Source organism: Gasterosteus aculeatus, chromosome 11 (genome assembly GCF_964276395.1).
Source record: "Gasterosteus aculeatus chromosome 11, fGasAcu3.hap1.1, whole genome shotgun sequence".
In the NCBI taxonomy this organism is placed as follows: domain Eukaryota; kingdom Metazoa; phylum Chordata; class Actinopteri; order Perciformes; family Gasterosteidae; genus Gasterosteus; species Gasterosteus aculeatus.
In genome coordinates, this window is record NC_135699.1 from 15,341,785 (window position 1) to 15,369,253 (window position 27,469).

Here is a 27,469-nt window from a genome sequence, read left to right on the forward strand (position 1 = left end):
CACAAAGTTACTTCGTTTAAACCCAGACGGTGTTTCATTCCTTGTGAATTTTTCATTGGGATTGTTCCAGAAAAAAAGTCCCAGGGAAGGTCTGGACGAGATGCACATTTGGCGTTAATTTAGTTGCCGGTATGCAAAGCAGACAGCTCCTTCCATAACTGAATAAATTCAAAAGCACATTGTTGAGCACCAAAAGACCAATGATCAATCTGTTACTATGAAAATAGTTCTCAAAGTATCAGGTGTTGGACTGTGCAGGACTGATTGTTCGGGGTGTTAAAACACTGACATTTCAGACCTCAGACTTCTTTATCACGGTAATAAGAAGCCTGGGTGGCTGCCATGGAGTTGTCTTTTGCGAATGCACGAAGCGATCACATGACACCTCGACCTAAATTCAGTCAAAGAAAATAATGACGTTTTAAACGCCGTCTGCTGAATGAAAATCAGCCTGCAACCCGACATAATGAGAACATCATTTAAAATCATGAGCATTTTGCAATGACGTCAAGTGAGGTTGCGCGTGTCGGGAGACTCTGCAGTAAATTTCATTTCCACCGGGGAGCCTCCGCAGCACCGGCTCACATCACATCCCACAGGCCTCTGCAGATGGTGGGAAAGCCAGAGGGAAATCCCTGCAGGCCTCGAGTTTTTCTTTGAAGCTACGCTACATGCAGCTGCCATCGGGGGCAAAAAAAAAAAAAAAAAAGGAAGGCCAGCGGCAGCTTGGGGCATGTTAACATCATCACCGAAAACATCTAATTGCACACACTCACCGAAAAGTACACAAACTCACAGCTGCGAAGGCAAACCGTGATTACATTTAAGCATGCGCATCAACCAACACATCGACATGTGATTTGCATTTGCATCAACCACGGGCAACACAGGAATCCGTTTAGAATTGAAAACCAAGATTATTAATGACACGATAGTGACGACAACGAATGGAGAAGCGCAGGTTTTTTTCCGTGTGTGGAATTGTCTGTATCGCTGTTTTAGTCATAGTTATGGTAAATCAGTACTGAGTCATGTCGCAGCATCAGATGGAACTCATTTAGATAATTGTGGCATTTTAATGAGTAACATCCCGTGAAAACCTACAGGATTTCTCAACAATTCTCCTCTATTCTTTCACAGTCACATAGAACATCATGATCAAGCCTTGTGGATTATATTTCCATAGACACCACATCCATGACACTTACCGAGCTGGCCTCGTTGAGTTATCACAAGTTAATTAAGTTAATCCGGTCTACGAGGACAACAAAAGACACTTGTTTTAAAATGATTTGTAATGTGCAAGCAGCTAAACACAGCAGAAATACCTTGTCAGGAGTAAAAATGTCCCCATTGACCAACACTATAAAGCAGGCGCAGACTACGCTGCTAAAAATATCTCATCCTATTCGCCAAAACAAGCAGCCGGATGAGGGGAAAATAAGAGTCTTGTTTCTGTGCGTCTCTGGGGTAACGGTCCGTCCCCACAATCTGGACAACATGAAAGACAACCACAGCGAAGGACGGGTTAATATTTTATACTCCCTGATTTCACCAACCGAACGTTTCCCATCAGTGTCGAGTACTTGTGGCGAGTAGTGGCACACAACTCGAGCCCCCCGCCTCTCTCGCTCTCTCCTCCTCGTCGGACCCGGCCGGTAAGGGTGCTCGGCGGGGGGTCGGTTAATGCTCGACCACAGACAGAAATAACCTCTTGTTTGCCGACTGGCATGCTGCAGCTCGTGGTGTTGTTCTAGCAGGCAAAGATCCGGATGCTGTGTGATACTGGAAGTGGAAGCGTGACGTCAACAGAAACTCTTTCATTGTTGTAAGACTGCAAAAAGGCTTTGAGGCAAAACAAGCCCACGTGCTCTATGAATAGTCCTGTTTTATGCCGCACAGACGACGTGTTTGTTATCTTTTCATATATGGTGATTGCAAAGGGAAAGTGAGATAAGTCAGTTGTTTGCCTTGGTTTAATATAACTATTGTTTCCGGCCGGCGTATTGAAGGTCGCAGTGTAGCAACTGTGGAATTTTAGAAAAGCCCGACTTCACCGAAAACAAACGTTTAACGGCAATTAACTTGTTTAGGGACCTTTCTGTCGTTCTTTGCTGATGAACTTGGAGATGTCAAGCTTAGCATCACACCGTATTCCACTACGTATTCTGCTTATCAGACCAATAATTTACTATTTCTCTACCATTTCCCATTTTTTTTGTGATTCCTCATTGATCTGAAGGACAAAATAAAGCTTCCCTCAAGCCCCGGGGACATTTTTTTTTACCTCCCATGCTTTCATTGGTCTATACCTGGTTTATATTGCAAATTGACCAACAAAACCTGAAATACGGCGTCCCAGTCGATGTTAAACATGTAGTTGAAACAAACCTCCATATATGTGGCATTCATTTCAAACTTCTTTGAGAAAGTTGTTGAGTGCACGCAACAATTGAGAGAAATGCCAATGTGGTTTCAGTCAGAAGCATTTCACTAAAACAGCTTTTCTCAGAGGCTCCAATGACATAATTATGTCTTCTGCTGTGGGTCATTGAACGCTCTTTGATATGGTAGATCCCGTCCTCCCGACTGCAGTGGTATCACCCGCACAGTTTTTTGGGCTGTTTTCCATGTTACTTTGTCTAAAGTGCTCTTTCCTGTGATTGTCGCTTCACGGCAGTGAGCACATCCATATTCTGAAAGGATTGGACGGGCTTCCTGAGCACACTCCGGCCCTCACAGGCGCCAGAAATGATCATTCAGCTTTTATATATCGTCCTCGCTAAATTACTGCAATTCATATTTCTCCTGCCTCAGCGAGTCATCATCATCTCATTGTCGGCTTCCTTTCCAGTTTGGTTTTTTTACAAACCTGCACCTCATGGTCGGGAACCTGTGAACATCCATATGGATGGAGCAGTCCACATATCCCCATTAAGTCAACCTGCTTCTCTTTACATGGATTACTGGCTGCTCCTGCTCCCCCCCCCTAAGCTCAACTGGAAAGCTCAAGCCGTGTCCTGCCCTCACCTCCTGCTGGTCTAATTTGGGGTTTTTAAAGTCTGGGGTTGCTTACATTTTATTGTTTGTTCACTGTTATTTTCAATTAAGTTTACTCTTGTGAAACACCTAGCGACATTGCTCTGCTGCCACACCAAATTTACTGTACTTACTTATTTTATAAGCGGAACACTAATTGTTAAAAAGTAGTTATTGAATGGATGTGTTTTTAATTATAATTACATTTACAGAAACATGTTTTTGTTTAGGTCTGCATTGTCTTGAGTGACGATATCGTCACAAAAATAGAGTTGTTTACCCGGAGTGTGAAAAACGTCATGCGTCCAAATGACTGTTAATTCGCCAATATGAAGAGCGATGAGGTGGCAACATCTGGCATCTCATCGCTCCTCCATGTGGAGCGAAAAGTGAAAACCTTTTACCTTATTCAGTTTGCAATAACAACTCAGTTTTGTTCTGCAGCTAAAACCCTCGTGGGACACGAGTGAATCCTAAAGAAATATTATTCAGTATGCAGATGTCCTCTTAAAATCTTAAATTTGAACATTTTCTCCTTGACCTCTCAACAAAGTACTCACCATTAACACGGCAAAGAGGTATGCAATCCATTTGAGCATCCCCGAAACAATATCAGGAATAACATTTGCTCATTGGAATAACAGGTAACAACAACAGTGTAACAGCAGTGTAACCGTGGTCGCGGCCTCGGGGAAGGAGGACGGTCAGAGCGGCGGCTGCCTGAACCACAAAAGGAACATTGAGCGCTATGTAAATCCAATTGGGTTGTTTTCTAATGTACAATGTGGCGTAATACAGAAAAGACAACACAAGGTCACATTAATGGACAAACAATTGCACTGCCTGCAAGCAGATTTGCCGTACAAAAATGTAAAAGTAATGTCACAGTCATGATCATATGATACCAGTGTAATATGTGATACTTTAAAGAGACTAGAAGTTACCTCAGACCTCCCTTCTTTCGGTCTGAACGACATGCTCCTTCTATTCAACTACGGTCGTCTCTCTGCACCCGGTTCACTTCCTGCCTGGACTACGGGAAGCGATGAAGTCACTCTGATTACAGACATTTCCTTCCTTCGCCATTCACAGCGATGCCTGGAATGGCTGCAGTATTTACTCAGGCCCGAAGCTGTAAAGTGCAGATCCCACACCCACATGGTACATGCGTCGAAGGTCGCAAAGGCCAAGGGTTCCTGGGAGAGTATGTTCTCACTAATCGACAGAGAAAAATATACTCTGTTGGGAGAAATATGAGGCGATTATGTAATCGAATCAAGAGCATTGTAAGATAAAAATAGAACAGGCCTCGCGCACATTCACTGAGAGAGTGAACAACAAGCTGGCCCACATTACTAGTGAGTCTCACCAGAGGAGGGCACCAGGAGCTCAGCTACGTTATATTATATCCTGGCATGTTAGGAACCGCCACCTAGTTTTACAAATGACTTCCACTTTAACTTCTACTCCACCACAAAAAAAATTGATATATAATAACAGAACTTTGTGCGAAGCATGTTGTTAAAAGGAAAAGTTGTGAAAATCGGATTTGTGTGTTGATGAGATTGTGGTAAACCAACATTGTAATATTATAGGTGTATTTAAAGCCTTGCACTTAAAGTTGAATCTATCTGATGAAGCTTGTTTTATTGAATTTAAGTGAAGAGAACAATACATCTAAAACACCACTATAAGCTTAGAATATCGGGGTGATCTACACATGGCCGTTGAACTGCTGTAAACTACTACACACAGGTGTTTATGTGAGCGAGAACATGTCTCTGTCCCTCTCACACAATGTCAAAGTGGATCGTCTCCAGCCTGCCAGCGAGTGGACGGAAGGATTACACTGCCACCTGGTGTAATAGATGGAGATGTTTATGGGGGATTTTATCCTTTTTACACTATGATGCAAAGCTTTTGTTTTTCCTGTTAAAACAGTCTTTTGTCTAGTTACGCTTTTAAGAACCACGCTCTAAAACAAAGTATCTCAGCCGCTTTGGATAAACGAGCATCGATACGTTTGTGATCTGGCCGAGCCTTAATATCCCCCTCATGCTTTTAAAACAGGGAATAGACGGTCTCCTGGATGTAATTACGGACACATGGTGGCACTCAAGCCTTTATGACACAGCTAGTAAGTTCAATCTGGGCGTGTTGCTCCAGTATCTCATGGTGATCATTTCAAAATATTTTCAGACCACGTGCCCTCCATCAGCTCCGTCCAAGTAAAGAGCTGCGTACGAAGCCATGCGACTCAGATCATGTTAGTCAGTAAATTCTCCACCTTGCAGGCATTTTGTTGGGAGTGAATCAATAATGATTCCACAGGATCTCAAAATATCAAACTATATTAATTTTTTTTTAAAAATGCTAAGGTTGTTGTTGTTCACATTCACATTTATTTCACCTATTTCGATAGAATACCTTTATGAAGTATGAGGGGGAAAGATAAAAAGTCTCACTGAAGTACTAAAGGTGGAGGAGGTACCATTTGTTTTAGGGGGTTCAAGCTGCTTCACCACATCAAACAGAACTCTCGTGGATCCGTCAGACGCTAATCTGGTTTTCCGTACTCGAGGTTCTCGCTTAATCAAATGAAACAGCTGCTGGGGAAACCGTTATGACCTGGGAACCCAAAATTAGAGAGAGTCAATAGAGCGTTGTTCAAGGATGAACCATCCAACATGAGGGGAGAAAGGCCCATATGTCTGCTTCATCACAACACGAGTCATAACAATCACATGTGTCGAAGTAGATGTTTTGAAAATCTGGAGAATGAAGTACTAAACGTATTCTTTGGTCAAAGCTCTTGACTCGTTATAACATTTTATTGAAATCCTTTTGGAGAAATCCTGCAGAAATGAGTAAACAGCTGAAAACAAAGTCATCACTTAGAATAAATCTGCAGCAAACATCAGGCGCAAACAAACCTCACGATCAAACAGTTGAACGGTTTCTCTTTCAGCTAAGTCTGCAATCATTAGTCCTGATTTGTCAAACCGTGTGCCTCAAACTCAAGTACTGAATTTCCTTTGTCTTATTTTATTAAGAACAAAGCGAAATGCAGAAAAATGAAATTTCTTGTGGGGAAATGGCGGCAACCAATCAGCAGTCATTGGTGCTGAACTCTGAATTAAATGCAGAACCTGATTACTGGCGAATCATTTAATTTCCAAAGAGAATACTAATCTTATCTCTCAGTCGGGCTGCGGTTGAGTCCTCACAGTCTGCAGCAGCGATAAAGGCCTAAACAAATAAACCAGCTTCAACCGGACTCTCTTGATTGTAAATGTCAGAACAATTTGAGAGGTGGTACACTGTCATTTGGCAAGAACTTCACTGCAGCCACTGAGGTTTCTGAGCGCTTCCATCTGGAGAAGCATGACATTTGTTTTAAATAGATAAGAGTTAAAGGGTTGATATGAAATCCCTCTGGTTACAGTAGCTAAAAAGCTCTTTAGCGTTTTCCTTTTGTTCCCATTTGCAGCCTTTGCTTTATAGTTGCTCATTAGGGTTTCCACTATAAAGCTAACTTTGACACAAAAGAACACACTCACATTTTAACCAAACATGCCTTTGTTTAAGGGATGTTTGGTGAAGATATACGTTTTTAACTTGCATGTGTTGCTTGAGTACAACTGCAAATAACTGCAAAAAAAGGATGTCCATCCTAGCAGCGCACTGACAGACGCCCAGAAGAATAAAAGCGCCATATGGGCCACAAACAAAGGCAGCAGTTTGATCACGTTGTCAAAATAGTCACTTGTCGAGCATTGAAATGATGAAGCGCCACGAACAGCTCATTAAAACAAGCCAACAACGTGCTGTGACTCAACACGGCCAAGTACATATTTCACCAATAATAGACAAATCTATAAAATTAGTTAAGTAATATTTAGCTGATAATTCCACTGAATAAGCAAACTGAGAATATGGACAGAGACATAAACACACTTCAGAGGGGGGGGGCAAGCGGATATCAGACTTTCCCTCAAAGGTCACAATTAGACCCAATTGGATTGGATAACCGAGCCAAGAGTCTTCCCTGTGTGTGTGTGTGTGTGTGTGTGTGTGTGTGTGTGTCACTCCTGCCAATCCTCCCTGAGTGCATGTCAGGGAGATCAGCTTTGCTCCGGCAAAATGTGTGGGCTCAAAATAGGCCTGATCAAAGAATAGCGCTTCATGTTACATTGCACAGGAGACCCGAGCAGCCGAAGCTCTCACTGATGTCCTCTTCACTTGCCCAGACGGAGGTCTCCACTGAGCAGCACGCGGTGGACTCGTACAGGACACCGGTTAAGGTCACATTATCAATTAGGTCGCAGAAGACAAGGACTGCATCTGATCATTGTTTCCAAGATGACATCCTATCGTTATTTTGACCGAATGCCATTTTGATTATCTTCATAGGGGAGTAAAGAAAATATTCACATTTAACTTGAACCTGGGAGCGGACTGAACGGACATTCAAACATTATTGCGACAGTTGAGTCACCATTTTCTGGGAAATGGGCCAAGTCCGGCAGCCCGGTTCTGCATATCTCTGCTGTGGAAGGTCCCCTCCGAGCAGCTGATGTCCCCAGCACCAAAAGCATTACGCCCCCCCCCCCCCCCCCCCTACAGGCCCATCTATGTGGGTCTCTCTCACGCAAGTGAGTACTCGATGGAATCTGAAAATGACCAACAGCCGTGATTCTTGAAATGGAGGTCAGTCATTCTTGTCATCCGTGACCCCGTAACCTACGGTTTAATACAATACAGGAAGCCAGACGAGCGTCTACTCCCAGCGGTCAGGGGGCTCATTATACCCCCGTGATACTCCCAGCGGTCAGGGGGCTCATTATACCCCCGTGAAGCTCACGTTAGTTGGAGGAGAGATGAACTCTCATCCCACCGTAATGAGCCTGGCATTCCAATCGACTTTGGTGCGAAGGCGGCCGCCCCGCTGGGGCTTTGCAGCCCCTCCGATGGGGTCCTGAATAGGCTGGTAGGTGCCCACCGTCAGGCATCGCCGCTCCCAGGAGCAGGATGACCGCCGGCCCGCAGACAGGTTGTGAGGGGAAGAGAAAAGGACTAGAATTAATAGAATTAGGTAGTTTACATGCCACCTTGTTGTTGTCGTTGTTTTTGTTTGTAATCCACTTTGCTCTGCAGGTATTTGATATTCATCAGCTACGCTGCTTGAACAGTAGAATTTTAAAAAGAATCTTTAGATCAGAACACGTCCAATTTTTGACAAAAAAATTAAATAAATCTTGTTTAAATTGTACCCATTATACTATTACTTTTATTTCTCTTGTCCAAGAGGAACAGAACTGTCATATTTGGTTTATTGGTTTATTATTTGGAAGGAGTTTGAAGTCTTTCTAGAGGCTTTTTCCAGCAAACGAGCAATTAGCGGTTAGCGGTTAACTCACTCATTGTCAGAATAAAAAGCATAAATACCTGCATCCAATCATCTAAAGAGCAAGGGAGTGCACGTCTGAGTCAGTTCTCAGTCATCATCAGCTCAGTCTTACTTACTAAAAGCACTACGGTCAAAACGGGCCAATTTACCTATTGTAAGGGCCAGTTAAGAAAGAAATGATGAATGAATGTGTTGGATACATCTTCTCGTCACACAGGGCAGAGTCCCGAGCGGAGAGCATGACCAATATGTTAGTGCTTGTGAAACAATGAAAAGATATACAAATGACAGCATTTTAAATACTATTTCTAATACTCAAAAGTTACTCTCATGAAAAACTATCATTTAAAGACAAAAGTTTCCTTTATGTCAAACACTCGAATTTCGTTCATGTTCTTTTTGCTTTCAATTTTACACGTTTATTTCAAAAAGGTTCGTCTCGGTGCTAAATAATAAATGCTTTGGTCATTGTGAGCAGGTCCATCCAGGGATTGGAGTATAAAATAAAATGAACATTTTTCTCATCCAGTTAAAACTGTTTTCTCCGGGGAGAAAAATAGGACAGTTAATTTCTGGGAATAATCCACGGCTCCCAACCACTAAAAAGAGACCAAATGCATCAACACAACAAGAAGTGATCCGGAAGCTCAGACCATCTCCATTCACGAGCTCATCCGTAGGAAAACTCATAGTAAAATCCTGCAGCTGAATAACCGGCTCATGAAATACTGTGTGCCATCAGTCTGTCTAACTCCTGGTCATCGCAGCCATTCTTCCCGTAACTATGACAACATGTCTCTGCAGTGCTCTTTGCTCCCGACTGTGTGTAAAACGAAGACGCAGACTGAGGGAAGCAGCGATTGAACATCGGCTACAGCGTGTTTAACATGTTGCATATCTCCCCAAATATCAGTCTCAGCCGTCTACAGTCATGGGAAAGTAAGTCACGAGCACACCTTTTGTGGTCATTCACCGCTGATACAAATGGTGAGAAACTCCAGTCCTGTTTTGAAGGTTGATTTGAAAAAGGGACGTGAAATGCATGAAACAACGCCGCCTCGTCAGTGCTCGTTGAGGTCCGACACCTCGAAGGAGTCTCTCTATGCGACTAACTTGAGTGTTAACAAACCCGTGTCCTTCTCACACGCTCCGAGGGCAACGCAGACCGCCGCCGGACGAAAAACGAGAGTCTGAAGTCTCTGTCGGTCGCAGACTTGAGTGACGTGGTCAGGGAGGTAGAATCTACCCAACTGGTTTCAATCAGGTTTCACCCTTTTTTTTTTTTTTAAACTCTGTTGATATTTAGCAGCAAACTATCTTTCAAAACACCCAACAAAGGGTCGCTTTCAACGGAAAATGACTGAAATGTGGAATTCAACACATTTATGAAACAGCAATAGTTCATTCAATGATGAAAATGGTCGCTGATGTAACAACAGCACTTTGACATGAAGTGTTCTCCCGGCCACGGCCGTGGATATTACGGATCAGGAGAGGCCAGCCGGCTTTCTGAGAAATATTTGCATATTAAAGGATTTATGTTGGTATCTATTTTATGGTGTTGCATGACAAAAGCTACTAACAATTTATTTGTTGAACAGCAGTGTTGTGTATTGAGAGAAGCAGATGTTGATTTTACTCAGCACACCTTTGTGATACGATTCCTTTCAACCTGCTCAAAACGCTGACGTTAAAATGACACGAGGAAGCCACTGCGATAACAGATAAATATAGAGCCCTAATGAGAACAGCCGAATTTGACGAGACTGGACTTATAAAAAGAACACAAGGACACACAGAACAGAAATTTCAAGGGAACAAAACCTGTGTCAAGTATGAATATGCAGCGTTTCCCTTTTAAAGATGTAGCATCAAAACCTCTTCAGAGTATTGTCACACCAATGTTGACACTGGCTGTACATGTTAATGTGATTGACCGTGGGTTCATTTTACGGGTTTTGACCGTGGGTTTATTTTACGGGTTTTCACTGTGCCAAAACATAATTGACCAGATCCTTGACCACATAACTAAAGTATAATTAAGGAGCTTAACCACCATCTGCTTTACGAATACAACACCAGAGAATGTGCTTCATCTTCAGCGATCTGAAACGATGCATTTGTATTTCCCTAAATGTGGCTCTGGAGGTCGAGCATCAACCCCTCATCAGAAGCTTGGTGGTTTGTCCCCCTCGTCTACATGTGGAAGCGTCCTTGGGAACGGCACCGATGCACAAATCACTCCCCGTGGTTGAGCGTTTGTTTCTCCCGGTGAGCAGGAGGCAGACAACGTATCCCGAGTCCCTGCCATCGATGCACGTGTAGCAGGATGACTGCTCTTTGCCCATTCGCGGTCTTGTCCCTTTAATTGTCTGCCATATAAGAAGGGATCGGTAGATCTGCTCTCTCTCTGGCGACGGGTGCAGACTTTCTTCTTCCGGGTTGCCTGGCTGCAGGTTTTGCAGACGCTCCGCACTCTCTGGTGTGGCGCAAAATTGTGTTCCACCGCACAGGTACGTAATAATTAATTGCACGCCAATGTGTCTATCCGTGCACCATAATACCGCGCGTTTACACTCAACTGAAGGATTATTAGGAACACCTGTTCAATTTCGCAGTGCAATACAATTATCATAATCTCAATGCAATGGTCTAATCAACCAATCACATGGCAGTTGCTTCAATACATTTAGGGGTGTGGTCCTGGTCAAGACAATCTCCTGAACTCCAAACTGAATGTCAGAATGGGGGAAAAAAAGGTGATTTAAGCAATTTTGAGCGTGGCATGGTTGTTGGGGCCAGACGGGCCGGTCTGAGTATTTCACAATCTGCTCAGTTACTGGGATTTTCACGCACAACCATTTCTAGGGTTTACAAAGAATGGTGTGGAAAGGGGAAAACATCCAGTATGCGGCAGTCCTGTGGGCGAAAAAATGCCTTGATGCCTTGATGGTCAGAAGAGAATGGGCCGACTGATTCAAGCTGATAGAAGAGCAACTTTGAAATAACCACTCGTTACAACCGAGGTATGCAGCAAAGCATTTGTGAAGCCACAACACGCACAACCTTGAGGCGGATGGACCGTTACAGACGGACAACAGAAGAAGACCCCAGCGGGGACCACTCATCTCCACTACAAATAGGATAAAGAGGCTACAATTTGCAAGAGCTCACCAAAATTGGACAGTTGAAGACTGGAAAAATGTTCCCTGGTCTGATGAGTCTCGATTTCTGTTGAGCCATTCAGATGGTAGAGTTAGAACGTAAACCGAATGAGAACATGGATCCATCATGCCTTGTTACCACTGTGCACGCTGGTGGTGGTGGTGTAATGGTGTGGGGGATGTTTTATTGGCACACTTTAGGCCCCTTAGTGCCAATTGGGCATCGTTTAAATGCCACGGCCTACCTGAGCATTGTTTCTGACCATGTCCAACCCTTTATGGCCACCATGTACCCATCCTCTGATGGCTACTTCCAGCAGGATAATGCACCATGTCACAAAGCTCGAATCATTTCAAATTGGTTTCTTTAACCCAATAGAGCGTCTTTGGGATGTGGTGGAACGGGAGCTTCGTGCCCTGGATGTGCATCCCACAAATCTCCATCAACTGCAGGATGCTATCCTATCAATATGGGCCAACAATTCTAAAGAATGCTTTCAGCACCTTGTTGACTCAATGCCACGTAGAATTAAGGCAGTTCTGGAGGCGAAAGGGGGTCAAACACAGTATTAGTATGGTGTTCCTAATAATCCTTTAGGTGAGTATATGTGCAGGTGCTGGCAGGTTGGACGGCGTGGGTCTGCTAGTTTCCCTTTTGGTGCCGGAGCGATGTCACGCTGAGGGCTCGGTACCCGGCTACCTCGAACCGTACTCTTTTCGGACTGCTGCTGCTTTTCATGGGGATAAAAGAACCCTCTGTTCATGGGGATAAAACAACCCTCTTTTTATGGGGATAAGACAGACCCTATTTTTGTGGACATAACCCAAACCCTCTTTTTATTGTAATAAACTTGTTGCTGTTTTATTGGGATTGAAGTCCTAATGTCCCTTATTTGATTTTGTTTTGCTACCTGAAACTGAAAAAGAGGTGGATGGCAAGGGAGACTTTTCTTAGTTTATACCTTCACCCCTCCCCCTCACTCACCTTGAGCATGAAGGCCCCTGCCCTGGAAAACACAGTAACCTTTTTGATAGATTTTAATTGTGGCAGAAATAAACTTTGTATATTTCTTTTGGAAACACGTCTCCCGCCTGCTCAGTATAACAAACTTGTGTTGTCCTTTGCTTAAATTTAGTAATTTCACATGTGATTACTGTAGAGACGTCCTGTGGAAATATGTCCCCTGTACCTCTTTCAAAACTAGACCAACATACACAACTTTTCATCATTTAATCAGATTCTTCTGTTTTTGGTGCACGGTGTGAACGAAATATCTACAAGATGAAGCTTTAAAAAGGAAAAAGGGTTTATCAACTTCTCTGTATGATTCATGAACAAAGTGACTCATCAACAATGTTTCACGAGACGTAAAGGGCACTGAGCAGCCCCACGGCGAGAACACCAACTGGGGGAGGAGATTCGCAGCCGCCAAAACAGAATGCGGTCTGGTGAATTTGTCGGCTTTTGATCCACTTTTACAATTGAACATTTAAATGAGACGTCGTCAAATGGATCTTATCTGGTCTTAATGAAAATAGTCTTTTAACTTTAAAAAAGGAACTCTGAAGTTTCTTCTTTGAAGCTGGGCAAATTTATAGTTGACGAGACAAGCAAAACCTCCCCTGAGGATCGTAAATAACAGTAGCCTCCCATGGCTACGAGTCGACATCAAACAAAAAAAAAAAAAGAGAGCAAGATTTCTCGAGTGGCAGATGGTGAGCCTCCTTCCACTAATCCTAATTTTAGATAAAAACTTTTCTCTAAAAATAAATAGCTGGCTTTCTTTTCAGATCCACGCTCGCCTTCATCAAGTCCCCTTCATCATCTGTTATAGTTTGTAAACGGTCAGTAATTAATAGCTGAAGGTTCATGGTTGAAACGTTCAGGCTGATGTAATGAACATTGGAATACATAAAAGTAAATTAGACAGTACATCTGTAAGGTTAATCAAACTGTAATCCAAGGCACATAGATGACATAATACTTCTTACTCAGCTGTAATAACATCCAAGGATTATTTTTATTTAAAAGCTAAATTTAAAACTGATTTAAGTGTTTCTGTTTCTCGTCGGGTGGAAACAGATATCAAAAGATGTTATTACAATACATGAACACTATCCTAATTTCTGACTCATTGGTCATTCACCAAAGTGTTGGTGGAAGATCAGAGGTCAGGGGGAAAGTCCTCCAAAAACTTGGAAATCATGAAGATGAACCAAAGGCAGACGTTCAAGTGGACACGACCACGTTTCTCAAGCCAAACATGAGTGAAAACACGGAGTAACCTGAGAGAAGTCAATGCGTTTGGTTCCCATGTGACTGATATCTTACAGAGCTGATCAAAACGATTGGCAAAATCACCTTGTGTGCCTTTCTATCCAAGTAAATGCGGTGTTTTCTTCTTTGTTATTGGGTTGTTTTGAAAGCACAAGTGTGGACTTAATACAACACAAGTTGTATTGTAACCCCCCTCCCATCTCTCGCTCTGTGTGTGTGATCGACTGTAGCAGCCTTTTTGTTTTGTTTTTTTGTTTTTACTCAAGGAGACCAAAGTTCTAGCGCGCACTGCGCCTTTTACGCACAACAGTGTCTCGTCTACCCGGGAGATGCGCGCGGACTCGTGAGGGCTTCTCGGCGCGTCAGCAGCGGGGCACCGAGTGAGCGACGATGCGGGGCACGCAGCTGCTCCTCGGCTGCTTCCTAGTGGAGATGAGGGCGTGCCGCGCGGAGGGCGAGCCGGGTCAGGCGCGCGACCAACTCACGCCGGCGGCCGGGTTCAACGACTCAGACGGAGGGGGGCGCGGGGTCACGGAGAGCCCCCACGTGGAGGACCGGTGCCGCGGCTACTACGACGTGATGGGCCAGTGGGATCCGCCGTTCCTGTGCCGGACGGCCGACTACGTGTACTGCTGCGGCAGCTGTGGCTTCAGGTTCTGCTGCTCGCTCAGGAGCTCCCGGCTGAACCAGACCAACTGTAAGAACAACGACACCCCGCCCTCGATGATGACGGGGAGACCCCCGCCGAAAGCGGACGTGGCGCTGGACGCCGCGAAGGATAAAACCAACCTCGTCGCGTACGTGATCTGCGGGGTCGTGGCCATTGTGGCACTGGTGGGGATTTTCACCAAGCTGGTTTTGGAAAAGACGCACCTTCCGCACCGGGGAAACATGTCACGGTAGGTCGGCGTGCGCCATTTGATTTGATCTTTGGAAACATCTAAAAGCTGATCTTGTTGTGCGTCACCGGGCCACCGGGTATTAACTCACCTGTGCAACAGGTAACACACTCAAAGTCAAGCTTGGAGTTGAAGGGAAACCGGATTCAGCTGTTAAAGCCTTCAACTGTTCAGCGTCCATTTCCCCACTTCCATGTCCCTCGGACACAAACACAATTCTGTTTTCTTCTTCAATATGGATTATATTGCCGTTATTTTTTTTTTTTGAAATACAATAACTTAGAAAGCGCTAAAATGCACTAAAAATACACCAGTTTGGGTTTGTGATACAATATGTCTTCAGTCTTCATTTTCAGTATACAATTGAACCCAACAATTAGGTAACATATTGTGAGTTTTCTTTAATAGTATTTACGACGAGTTTTCTTTAAAGGCACCGCGTGCTGATTTTACTTTTTTTATTAGGTGGGAAAATGTTGATTGATGCAGACGTGCTTGTGAGCATCAAGCACCTGCAGAGAGTTTGAACATAAAAAACACAGTCAATCTTTCTCTTGCAGAAAATGTCTGAGGAAACACGGCCCATTGTTGTCCTGTATTTGTATTAGTCTGTTGCAGTCCAGGCTATGAATTAAATCCTTAAAGTGCAATAAAAAAATACATTTTGTTTAACGCTATTAGAATTTGACTTGTACAAAGTCATTTAAATGAGTTACATGGAGGTTCTGATTTCATAAGCCATAAACACTCTTGAAGTGGATAGCACTGGATAGCTGTACACTGTGAACAGCTACGATAATCAATTGAAGTTCTGGCAGCAAATCCTAAAGGTTCAGAATATGAGAATGGGAGGATTATGATGAGCAACTCAAAGCTAATGAACAGAACTAACTGCACACGTGAAGACATGAGTGTTCGTTTTCCCCTTCTTCCAAAAAAGACAATTTTACCAAACCTTTTATATGGGAATTTTTTTACCAAACCTTTTATATGGGTTCATGCTTGTCCTTGGGAATATAGCCCCTGCCCTACCAACCACCTTGCTAGGCCCAAGACAGAGCTCCCTACATCGGGTGGCCCATTGACTTGATCGACATCCTCATCAGGATCCTGACCTGCTCAGTTATTAACCTCACATTCTTACCAATGGCCACTAGTGAGTGCCCCCCCCCTCCCCCAAGACTGCTTTAAAAACAAAAAACAGCTTTAATAACTTATGTTGAACATGAAGTAGGGCCCTAAGAAAGATACTACCACGTTGCATTGTGGGAATTGTAGGAGACGTTCGATACGAGCCAGGTTGGTGGGTAAACAAATGTGGCGGCATCTCAACCCACTTCAATGACTCTGACACCGGAGACAGCAGTTTGTCTTCCTGCCTCCAGCTTACTGTAACCTTCCTCCCCTACTCTGTCAACTTATACAGCTGAGATATGGCGCAGTAATGCAATGCTGCTGCCAAATGATGTCACAAACAAACATTTCACAAACAAACTGTCACATTTTTTGGGAGGAGCCTTTTGCAGGAGGAACAGCCAGATCTCAAAGGGAAAAGAATCTGTACTTGTTTACTGAAAAATATCCTTTCTTGAGATTTCACTTGATCTTTTCAGAGCTCTTGCACATGTTATCCGACATCCTGCCTCAGAACATACGGACGACATTGGACTTGGCCAGCACTACGAGAACATGCAGACCCGCGTCTCAGCCAACAGCCTCCGTAAGTACGGTGACGTCAGCAGCACAAAGTCCCGACCGGCTTGAATTCATTTACGAATGCTGCCGCCATCGTCTCTTGGCGAGCGCAGCCAATTGCAAAAGTCACCTGTTAACTCAGATTCCAGTTTAAACGAGTATAAACCGGAAATTGGGACCCTGGTTTATTTGCACGGATGTCCTGAAACTGGGGAAAAAAATCCCTCAACAAGCCAATTAGCAATTAGTCAGCAAAAATTCTAGAGATGCAATAATCACCATGACAAACCTAGAGCGCCGCTACTCACGAATAGTCTGCATCGGCCTCGCGCTTTATTACTCTTCATTCGGACAGCCCGACCCGGAAGGTCAAGACGTGGTCCGTCTGTCACAGGAGGAACATTTCCAAAGCTGATTTTCTTCACTTTAGATGCTTCTAAAGAGTCTTCGCTTGAGGCAGATGCAAATAAATATCGGAGATTACTTTTTGGATCGCAGGCCAGAAATCAGTGTGTTCTCAACAGAAGAGGGCAGTGAGTGATTTCACTGAATCACGGTTGAAATAAGAACCTTCTCGTTGATGAACGCGGCGAATTGACCCCACAAAATCGTAGCAATCAAGGGAATGTACATTGTTTGGTTACTAAGGTTACGAAGTCAAACACAGACCCCAACAGCTTTCTAAATGGGCTATTTAACTTAAATCTAATTGTTTGACGTGACTGATAGAAGGCCGCAGCACTTTGTGAGGTCACAAACTCCGTCTCATTGAGCATAAATATCACTGACGTGACAAATGCAATGTAACACAAACAAGAATAACCTTTAACTTTTAAGAGGCATTCATATAAGTAAACGTGGAGGTGTCAGCAGTGACGTGACAAACATTCTAAAATCGGCGTGCGATCTTACATTTTGCTCCCACACAGAATAATGATCTGTTTAATTACAAACCACTCCGAGACTGAGATTTGCTACCTTGGTATAATATGTACAGTTTATGTAAATCTACCTGTGTAGTGTGGAGGATTCAAAAAATAAAAAGCCAGCACTTAACAGATGGGTTTAAGTTTGTATCCACCTCCAGCATCTAACGTTACGCACAGCGTAAGGGAAAACCCTGAGGAGCATTTGTCCTGATCTAAAATCCCATTTTTCCAGCTGGTCCCCGGAGCACAGTGAATGAAAGAAAATGATCAATGATGAGAGCCGCTCCGCAGTGACTCCACCTATTTAAAGGTTATGTCACAAAAATGAAAAATGAATTGCTTTGGAAAAATGTGCATTTCACCCCAGCTGCCTCTTACTTTGAGTCAGGAAATTATAGAATATATATGTATATATAAATATATATATATGATATACATATATATTAGTGTCTGACGATCATTAAACATGCATTCTTACTTAAGTCTGTCGTCTCATCTGATGTACTCAAAGATTTCCCATCAGTAATATTCACCAGTAGATAATGAGATCGGCGTGTGTGTGTGTGTGTGTGTGTGTGTCTCACCCTCTTAAACCATCTCTAATTGCGTCTGGCGGTGAGACAGGTTGGGGAACAACAGTTTGATTAGTATACACTAGGGCACAAGTCTTTAATTATTTTGAGACTTTTTACTGGACATCAACATCACGTTAACTATTGTATTGTTTCGCAATCCAGTTATTATACTATACAAGCACCTATTCGTATACTAAGTATAATTGGTAAAACAACGTACGTGTCATTCAAGTTGAACATTGCTTCATTATTGATATTCTACTCCTCGGTTTGTTCGGTGACCTTGGATGGGAGATCCATGGCACAGTGCATCTTACAGGCATAAATGGGACGGACTCCAGTTAATAGAGCTGGCAACAAGCGCAAGGACGATTGTCGTTTTCTTGACATTCTTGCGACGTTCCCGGAGGTGTGGTGACACATTTAGCCACACGGACCAGTCCTGTGCTTGCCCTCTCCAGCTGGGCTTTTTAGAGGTGGCTGTGATTACTTCCAAAGCCATACTGGTCACTGTACACCCCAGTGCTTGAAAACGCTCTGGAGGCTTCCCCTCTTCCTCACACTGCATGTCAAGGGCATCAAGATCAGTAGCGCAGACTTTCGCCACCCGTTGGTTTTCCACGTGGCCACACGGGGGCCGTTGTGAAGCGTGGCCTCTTTTTACTCGAGCTCATCGGTCAAAGAGAATAAAGTCTCCAATAAAGCCAACACTCCACTGGTGCAGTGGAGCATGCCAGTCTACACCCCCCCCCCCCCCCCCCCCCCCCACACACACACACCCTTAAACCAGACTGATGCAAAGGAGTGTGGACAAATATCTGCTGTCGTATGCTGAGGCTCCAGCAGTATCCTGCCTCACTTACAGAACAAGGTGGTTGTTCCAGGGTAATACGGGCTATTTCACACCAGATCTGCCCTCCACTAGTTCAAGGTATTACTGTTGAAAATTGTTGTTTTTCAGGAGCTCAATAATGGTTAAAAGTTATAAATGTCGAGCTGATCGAATCCAAAATGCTTTTATGGGAGAGACAAAAACACAGCACTGAGACATTGTGACGCACGCTGTTACAGTCATTTAAATAGGCAATAGTATGCAATTCAAAAGTGTTGTTTGTTGGTATTGTAGATAACTGCCGCTTGTCTGGAAATTTGTTATAAACTAAATTTGTTATAAATGATCAAACAGCATAAAATACTCCTTTAAACTAATTATTAACTTAATAAAGAACTCTGTACTCTGCTTAATAAAAACAGCATTGCATCAAAATAAAGTATTTTTTGGATTCTTTTAGCAAGTGGACACATTGCATATTTTTAATACATTGTGTATTTAATTACTTGTAGTTTAATTACAAACGCCTGTCAACAAAATACTCGACACTCAACCCACTATCCTTACCAGATCAATAGTTACATCAATATATATATGCTAAAAATACTGTTTTATGTGATAATGTACACATCAGTTTGAGTATAACTGAGAACTACCTTCTAATAACAGAATAATACACAGATATAATACAAACAGCGTTTCACATTCCAAGATACTGAGATGGAAAGATATTGACTCAGAGATAACAGAATATTTTCATCACTAAGTTGGAAGTAGGCTGCCTGTAAATAAGAGCAACCTTCTCCTTGCGCCGTTCATTTCAGGGCGTACAGCTCCCAAAATACCCTCTTAAATCTTTTATGAGTTTCAGGGTGGCGTCTGTGTCTGGAGTGTTACACTCGCTTATTTCCCACAACAACCGTGGAGTCTTTAACCTTACAAGTCTCCCGAAGTGGCCTACTTTCTTCCAGCAGCTGACATGAAAGCTGTGGCTGTGACAACAGTACGCGCTCCAACGACACTCAGTCAACAGCACAAATCAACATTAAGAAAAGGGAGAAAAACAATAACAAACATCCGCACCGCTGTTTGGTGTCCTCAAAATAGCAAAGTCGCACCAAACATTCGCAAAAATACTGTCCTCATTTACAGAGTGCAGTGAAATCACCCAAAAGTGAATGGATGACATAGAATAGACATCAGAAGTGGGCCAAAGGATTCAGTTGTACATGGATAAACATTAGAAAGGATTCATCTTTAAAGAGAAACCCCGACCTTGAGCTCAGCATCAGATCAGCACAACGGTCAAATGGTTCAACAGACGAGCAACCAAAAATCGTTGATCTGTAAACCAAAAATCTAACTTGATCTCAATGTTTTACTGTTTGTGTGTTTTGTACCAATGTTTCAATCATGTATTTTCAAGGTTAAAAGGAATTACAAGTGAAGTACACTAAATGAATTCTGTGTAAGCAGACAATCGAATTGGACCTTCAGCTTAAACAAGAGGACGTTGAATGAGAGCGTGTGTGCATGGCCCACTTACCGGGAATTCTATGAAACTGAAGCAGGTCAACAAGCCCTAAAAAAGACATGTGAAGAGGCAACAGATTCGACGCGTGTGCGGACTGCTCGTTACAATTTGAGGATTCTTCTTTTTGGTAAAGCATTTTGTTGTCTCCATGACTACAAGACTCGTCACGAGGAGACAACAGTGGTGGATGGTTTGCGTCATGACCAACAGCACAATGAGTGTCTCACACCGAATGGATCACGGCCTCCGATAGCAGCAAGTAATAAACGGACTAGCTGCCCCGTCTCCCGGTGCCATCCAGCGGACACGTCGACCTCGTGAGGTCCACGTGAACACACCCATGAAGTCGGGCGGCTAGAGGCAAAAACTTTCCTTTTTGCATTTGATTGCAATCACACAAGTGGGGAAGTATAACGGATGATTAATACATAATTAATGAGGAAACGTTAATTAGAGCGTCTCGCTGTGACGTTTGAGAATTTTTCCTAACTCGAGTGAATACGCTTTAAATGCAGTTTCTCACCACGGAGCTTTATTCAATTATTTCTTCTCGCGTCACAACCGTCACTTCCTCCTGTCACTGCATCCCCGCAATAAACAAGATGCAACTCTCACAAACTCTGCAAAGACGTCCATTACTTCCCTCTAATTGCATGTGGTCATTAGGGATCATTTGCATAGAAACATAAATGTAAGGAGGTCAAGTAAGTCATGAATAAGCAAAACCACACACATCAGGTAGTGGCCAATAAATGTGTTGATGTCTCTCCTCTTAAATATATAAACGTATATAAAACACACGGCACTGCTGTGAAGTGCTGCGTTCCATAACACCCAGACACACTGTGAACATCTGTTTGCTCCGACGTGCCAGCAGGCAGGAGGCCGGTCTCTTCACTGTGCACCCCTTAATTTCCCAGATGTCTACTGTGGGATTAGCACAGTTTCACAAAGAGCAGCCATGACTCCAGCTGCCCCCCCCCCCCCCCACCCCCAGAAAAGAAAGTGACACTACAAAGTTACAGCAGCGTTAATTCTATACTTACATCCATCAAGATGATTTTTATGAGGGGATCATACAAGCATCACTTAGAGGACACCAAGCCAGTTTAAGGGAATATGTATTTTTATAATTAATTGAAAGGATGAACAAGGATGAACTTATTGACTCTTGTATGAGCTGAAGCAGATATTTCAACATATTACTTCAGCGATTTAAAGAGAATTAGGGCTGAGGAGATGGCCATATATTTTCCATCGATATCTATACAGGAAATTCATTCAGCTTTATGAAATTAAGAAAGACCATGTTCTATATGAATAAAATAATTCTGAATAACCATATCTGATTTCCTATATGATCTCCTCCCAGTAGGATTCCATTGAAAGATGATGAAATATTGCCCAATCCTAAATGGAAATCTGCATTTGCGTTTTCCCCTCCTTCAGATAGCAACCAGATGAACAACATGGCTCAGGCATCGACTCTGATGACACAGCTGTACCCGGCCGTGGGGAGGATTCCCAGCCCCTACGAACAGCACCAGCCTGTCAAGGACCCCAACAAGTACGCCACGCTGAAGGCTGTGGGTAAGGATCTAATTAGCATCTTATTCTATGAATGTAGCATAAATAATCACGGTTTCTCTGCATTATATAAGATATAAGAGATTCAGTCTCATTGAGTGAACCGGAATCAGGATATATATATATATATATATATATATATATATATGTATGTAATAATTCACTGTCAGATCCATAGTGCATCATTGCCGGCAGAGAGGGGAACTGAAGGTGCATTTGGAATTTGCATCATGAATAAATGCAAATTATACATTTTTTAAAAAGGAGTCCAAGTGAAGTCACATCAAAACACTGATGACAGTCTTTATGTTACCGTGGAGCAAAAATAATCAGGAAATATATTGAGTTCTCAATCGAATCCAATTATGTTTACATTTTGAATTCAGGCATTCTTGAAGTAATGTCTATTCTAGTGCTTCTCTTGTCTGTTGCAGGAGTTAACATCCCAGTGGATTAGTGTTAGATTTCTCTGACCAAAACAAATTGAATTAGCCCGGCCGCTTCACATTTATAATTTAGCAGAGAATTAATTAAATAAATGCAGAATCGAGGTGTGTAATAAAAGGTATTTGCGGATGTGCATTTGATGCTATTTTGCACAGTGAAACGGGAGTCTTATTTATAGATGAATCAATTGTGAGTGATGGACGGGAGGACAGTCGGGTGTGCGTGTAGTGGGTCCAATCAAATAAAATAGCTCACTCTCTTTGTTATTCACTCGAGCAGCCGAAGCTACTCCGCTGCTAATCCGCTGAAGTGCCGTCAAACAAGCCGATCATTAGGGAAAATAAAAATAGAGCAAATCTAAGCTAATGAGACCGGGGACAGGAGACAATCAGCAGCAATCAAAACACAACTGAGTTGGGAAGTTGCGATGAGATGCACATATACAGTAGTGTACATGTACCAGCATTGAGGCCGTACAGAGAGCTCAGCACCACATCGCTTTCCTGTAACACAAAGGGTGACCGAGATCAGCCCAAGCTTGCAGCCGGAGAAGAGACCACATTAAAGATCGGAAATGTTGCAATGGAACTCAAATCTGTGGAATAAAAATCGGATCCACGTATGTATGTTATAAAAAGGATAACGCCTGTAGCTTGTGCTGAGGCTCAATTAGTGCCCAAATACACAGTTGTCATATTGTTTCTGAAATATAAAGTCACACTAAAGGGGTTTTTTTATGAGCAAACTGCAGCAGCTGATCAAAATAAAATAAATGCCAGAAAAGTACTCGACTAGTCTGTGAGCCGCGGGAATTGTATCATATTGTATCTCCTCCAACTAACAATGACCTCAAATACAACCGGATCAACTGTGATGTCGACAGAGCGATATGACAGAACCCAGCAGGCGTCTCTGCAAAGGAAAGATGCCGTTTGGGTGCGTTACCCACAGCGAGGGCAGTGCCGCCGCTTTGATAAAAACAGTTTCAGCATTAGAACACATTTCCCAGGGGGCCATGCGGCGTGTAGCATGTCAAACATGTCACACGTATGCAATCCGCTCAGCTCTGTCGGTCCTAGAACCACATGGGAGGCACCTTAAAGCAATAAAATCCTATTTATCAAGCCTAATCACATTGTTTATGATAATGTACCGTACTTTTACGTAATGGCTGACAGGAAGGCATAACGTAAAACACATACTTGAGTTGGTGGTTTTTGTTAAGCTTCCACCTTTTAGTAAACTACAAGCATTACTTTGCAGTGTGGGTGTAATTTACGCTGTGGCTGGTGAAATGTTGCCACATGGTGACATGCTAATGAGTGGGGCGGTAGCCCTCCCGAATGAACACTCACAGGGCAGATAAAGGACTTTGAACTCATCCGTCAGATACTATATTCTCCTTAAAGTTGTTGCGAGTTCCTCGATGTAAAGATCCATTAAAAATACCATTATCGGGTATTACTATCAAGGGAACTGCACATGATTTTAATATGGCACATCAATTTGTTTCATGCAACATAATTCTATTTCCATCTGCCTGTCTAGCTCGGTACTAAGGACACAATGCAATGGCTAATGAGGAGAAAATCACTAGGAAATATGTTGTTTATCTATATTTGGTAGCAGAGAACGACGGCTTCTACAGCAACCGGCAGCAGGTGATGGCGATGACAACCAAGGGAAGCCTCCCCACGGAGGCCGTGGACACGGAGCCGGAGCCGAGCAATCCTTACAGCCCCCCCAGGCAGGTGTCCGCCAAGCAGGACGCACACAAATACAAAAGCCCCAAGAGCCACAGCACCCAGTCGCTGTCCTACGGCCCGGCCGCCGCCGCAGCCGCCGCCGCAGCCGCCGGGGGGCTGAGACCCTGGGGGAGCAGGGACGCGCTGGGGCTGCGGCAGGGCTACGGCCCCAAGAAACTCTGCATCCTGGACGAGGAGCTGCACGCCGCCCGCTACATGCCGCCACAACCGTACTTTGTGACCAACAGCAAGACGGAAGTGACAGTATGAGGGACTTGAGGGACTGACAGGTAGACGTGTACTGTAACAGGAGTCCGTGTCACTCAGTGATCCACGAGGAGGTTCACAGCGATCAAAATGTTGTCATCGATAAACGTATAATCCAGCGGCTAAAGCAAAACACAAAAGTTACACAACTCTCATATACCCGACATGTGACACGTACAGTGCTATCGCCAATAGTAACGGAGAAATTATTGGACCTTAAGATTTGTCTAAATGCAACTCTGTATGTAACCCTTACAACTAGACCGCTTTCTCAATGAGTTCGTCTGGAGACAAATTTCAACCCTAACCCATCGTGGAAACTTTGTAAATTAAAACAAAATGACATCGTACTGTTTAAACAACATGACCACTTGGTTACATTTAGTAAAACATCATTGTTTGGCTTAAAAAAGGACTTTGCAAATGTCAAAGTTCACTTTTGGTTTTCATCCACCCACAACTCCTCTTTACATTTCATCCAACAATAACTTACTCAAGTTTGTTTTCAAATGCTGCACAACCGGAGACCCCCTAAGTTTATCATTCATTCTTTCTAAAAAGAATTAAAGGGGAATCAACATCAAGTGTTGACAAAAAATGATTTCAATTTAAATTTGTGAATGCAACATTACTTTTTTCACTGCCCAAATGCATCCTACTGATGGACACATTCGTAGGAGCAGCAGCAGTGTTGAAGCGGTGTGGCGTTTGTGTAATAGTGCCTCTCGTCAGTACCAGCATGTGTGTGGTTGCCAGTATCATCGCAGTGATTGGGCTCACTGGTCCATTGAGCCCAACAAGAGAAGTCATTTTCAGTGTGACGACGGAGGCTCAGAGTTCACAGCAAAAGTTAAAAACTCTCAGCTTTTATAAAAAGAAAATTTACATGATTCAAGTCTCACATTGGTCGAATGTATCTGGGCCGGTCAGTCTGGAACCAGTGAAACCAGTGGAGCAGTAGCAGCAGCCGTGTCCAGTGTTGGGAAGTTAAAGCTTCGTGAGCTTCTGATAGGCTGAATGTAAAAATGTCGTGAAGCAAAGTAAAAGGTTGTTCTCTGTTACTACTAAAAAAAAAATGGGTGAACTAAAGACATATAAACCCGTTTTTGTCTAATTGACAGGCGACACATTTACCTGCTGCTGCTGCTGTTGTTGTTAAACAGATCTGTTTCCACTTCTTATTTCAGCTCGAGCAGAAGAATTCAGTAGAAAAACAAGTCATGACGCACCTGAAAGACCAATTGTTTTCATAAATAATGTGATTTTCCGGCCAGCCGACATACAGTAAAAGAGGCCCCTTGCTGCCTGCAGGTCTTGCTCATGCGGTTGGGGGGACGTGTATGAACAGTCTGCTGTGGGAAGTGGAAACTGCTCGTGCAGCATAAGAGCGCGTCTATGTACTCAAGTCAAAATCTCACAGACTTCCAGTCCAAACACACAATATGCACCGTTTTCCAAAACATGTAGACGTACTGCACGGAACTGCTTGTGTTTCACCGTAGTAAGAAACGTGTTGTTCACACTATTTAAACTTGAGTTTATTCTTTGAGACGATTTGTGTTCATGTAAAAAATGTTGTCTAATACCAATGAAGGATTTTCTTTTGTCAAAAGAAGTGGTTTTATTTTAATTATGTCCTCAAAGATACTGCAAACACTGTTATAAAGCTACACAAAAACTTATTTACTCACCAAGTTTTACTGTAATATTATTAATTAATATTAATCTGATTTGCAATACAGAAGTGACAACACACATTAACAGTTATATTTCAGTGAAGTTTATAATGCAAGCGCCTTGATTACAGTTTTAATACAGTTCACTATCTATTCTTTGTATCACTGTTAGTTCATTAACTGTTCTAATCATGTACAATACAAAGTTACTATGGTTACAATGCCGTTTAATATATTCACAGAGTTCACATCCTCTATCACGTTATTGGATATTTACTTATCTTTGACATATTTTCCATTCATTGTTTATGCAGTAAAGAAGATAACCTCCATATTGACATTTTTGTTGTATTGGATTGTGTGAAATAGCATTGAATCTATGTGTTCCAGTCTGTTGTGGTGTTTTAAAATGGTTTCAGTGCCGTCTGGAACAGCAAATATTTTTAAAATGTGAAAAACCAACAAGACTGTCTATTAGGACGATACAAGACGTCTTATTCCATGTGTTAAATAAACCATCCAAGTGTAGAAAATAGTCGTTGGCAACGAGCAACTTGAGCACAGCGTTGGTGGTTTTACCGTAAAACTAGTAGAGCTTTTAGGGTTTTGCAATTGGTTCAACTGACCTCGTTCTTATTCACTAAAAAGGAAAACAAACATTTGTCTGGTGATGGACGTCAGTGTGCATTTTCTACAGGGGGATGTTTTCTTTAACATCGGTAGTTCTTCATAAAACACTTCCTCTTGATTACAACATGGACCACGCGGCTCTCTCCTGTACAGCACGCTACATTGTATCAGTGTGCTACTTTAGAATACAGTGAGGTGTCATTATACCGTCTACATTAAAGCTATTTATAACAAAACTGTCTTTCTTTGACCTTGATGTTTTCCATTATATAACCTGACCAAGTAATTTACTAACAGGAAGCTTCGCGTTGATAATGTAATATAGTTGCATGACTAAAGACGAGAAAAAAAAAACAGCTTATGTCGAACAGGTTATTCAATCACATTCAATCAGTAACAACAGCAGGATACAACTTCTCCCTCAGACATTTACTCCGTCATTGAGGGATAATACTGATGTTACCTTTCGTGACCATCGCAGCATCACAAATCATACAATGCGAAGAGATTTATTCAAATACACATTTACAAATACTTCAACCATGGCAATGTTTTAAATTAAATAAAATGACAACTGAAAAACCAAAGAACTCCTGTTTACAGGCTTCTCTTAGACCTCAACTTCTAACCATCCGCTGGGAGCGCTGTCGTTTTTGTGAAAACGCCAGGAGACATTTTTGTTAATTAGCAAATGGTGTTTCTTACCACCAGGGTGGTTCCCTCTGGAAATTAAATCGGCACAATAACCTAATTCAGTCAGAC

The 27,469-nt window shown here is 42.8% G+C and overlaps 2 protein-coding genes across 4 annotated transcripts in view; one reads left to right on the plus strand and one right to left on the minus strand.

Annotated features, from left to right (window-relative positions):
* mrtfbb (myocardin related transcription factor Bb) overlaps positions 1-27,469 on the minus strand; it is a 50,056-nt gene that overhangs the window by 13,640 nt on the left and 8,947 nt on the right. The gene's annotated exons all lie outside the window — the stretch shown is intronic.
* On the plus strand, positions 14,167-26,943 carry shisa9b (shisa family member 9b). 2 transcript variants are annotated; one of them, XM_040191439.2, is made up of 4 exons: positions 14,167-14,790; positions 16,404-16,510; positions 21,805-21,945; positions 24,019-26,943. In XM_040191439.2, the coding sequence occupies exons 1-4, from the start codon at positions 14,282-14,284 to the stop codon at positions 24,402-24,404; spliced, it is 1,143 nt and encodes a 380-aa protein (XP_040047373.2). In that variant the 5' UTR covers positions 14,167-14,281; the 3' UTR covers positions 24,405-26,943. The 2 variants fall into 2 exon arrangements, with proteins under 2 accessions (XP_040047373.2, XP_040047372.2); XM_040191438.2 differs by having other exon boundaries at positions 14,172-14,790; positions 24,016-26,943.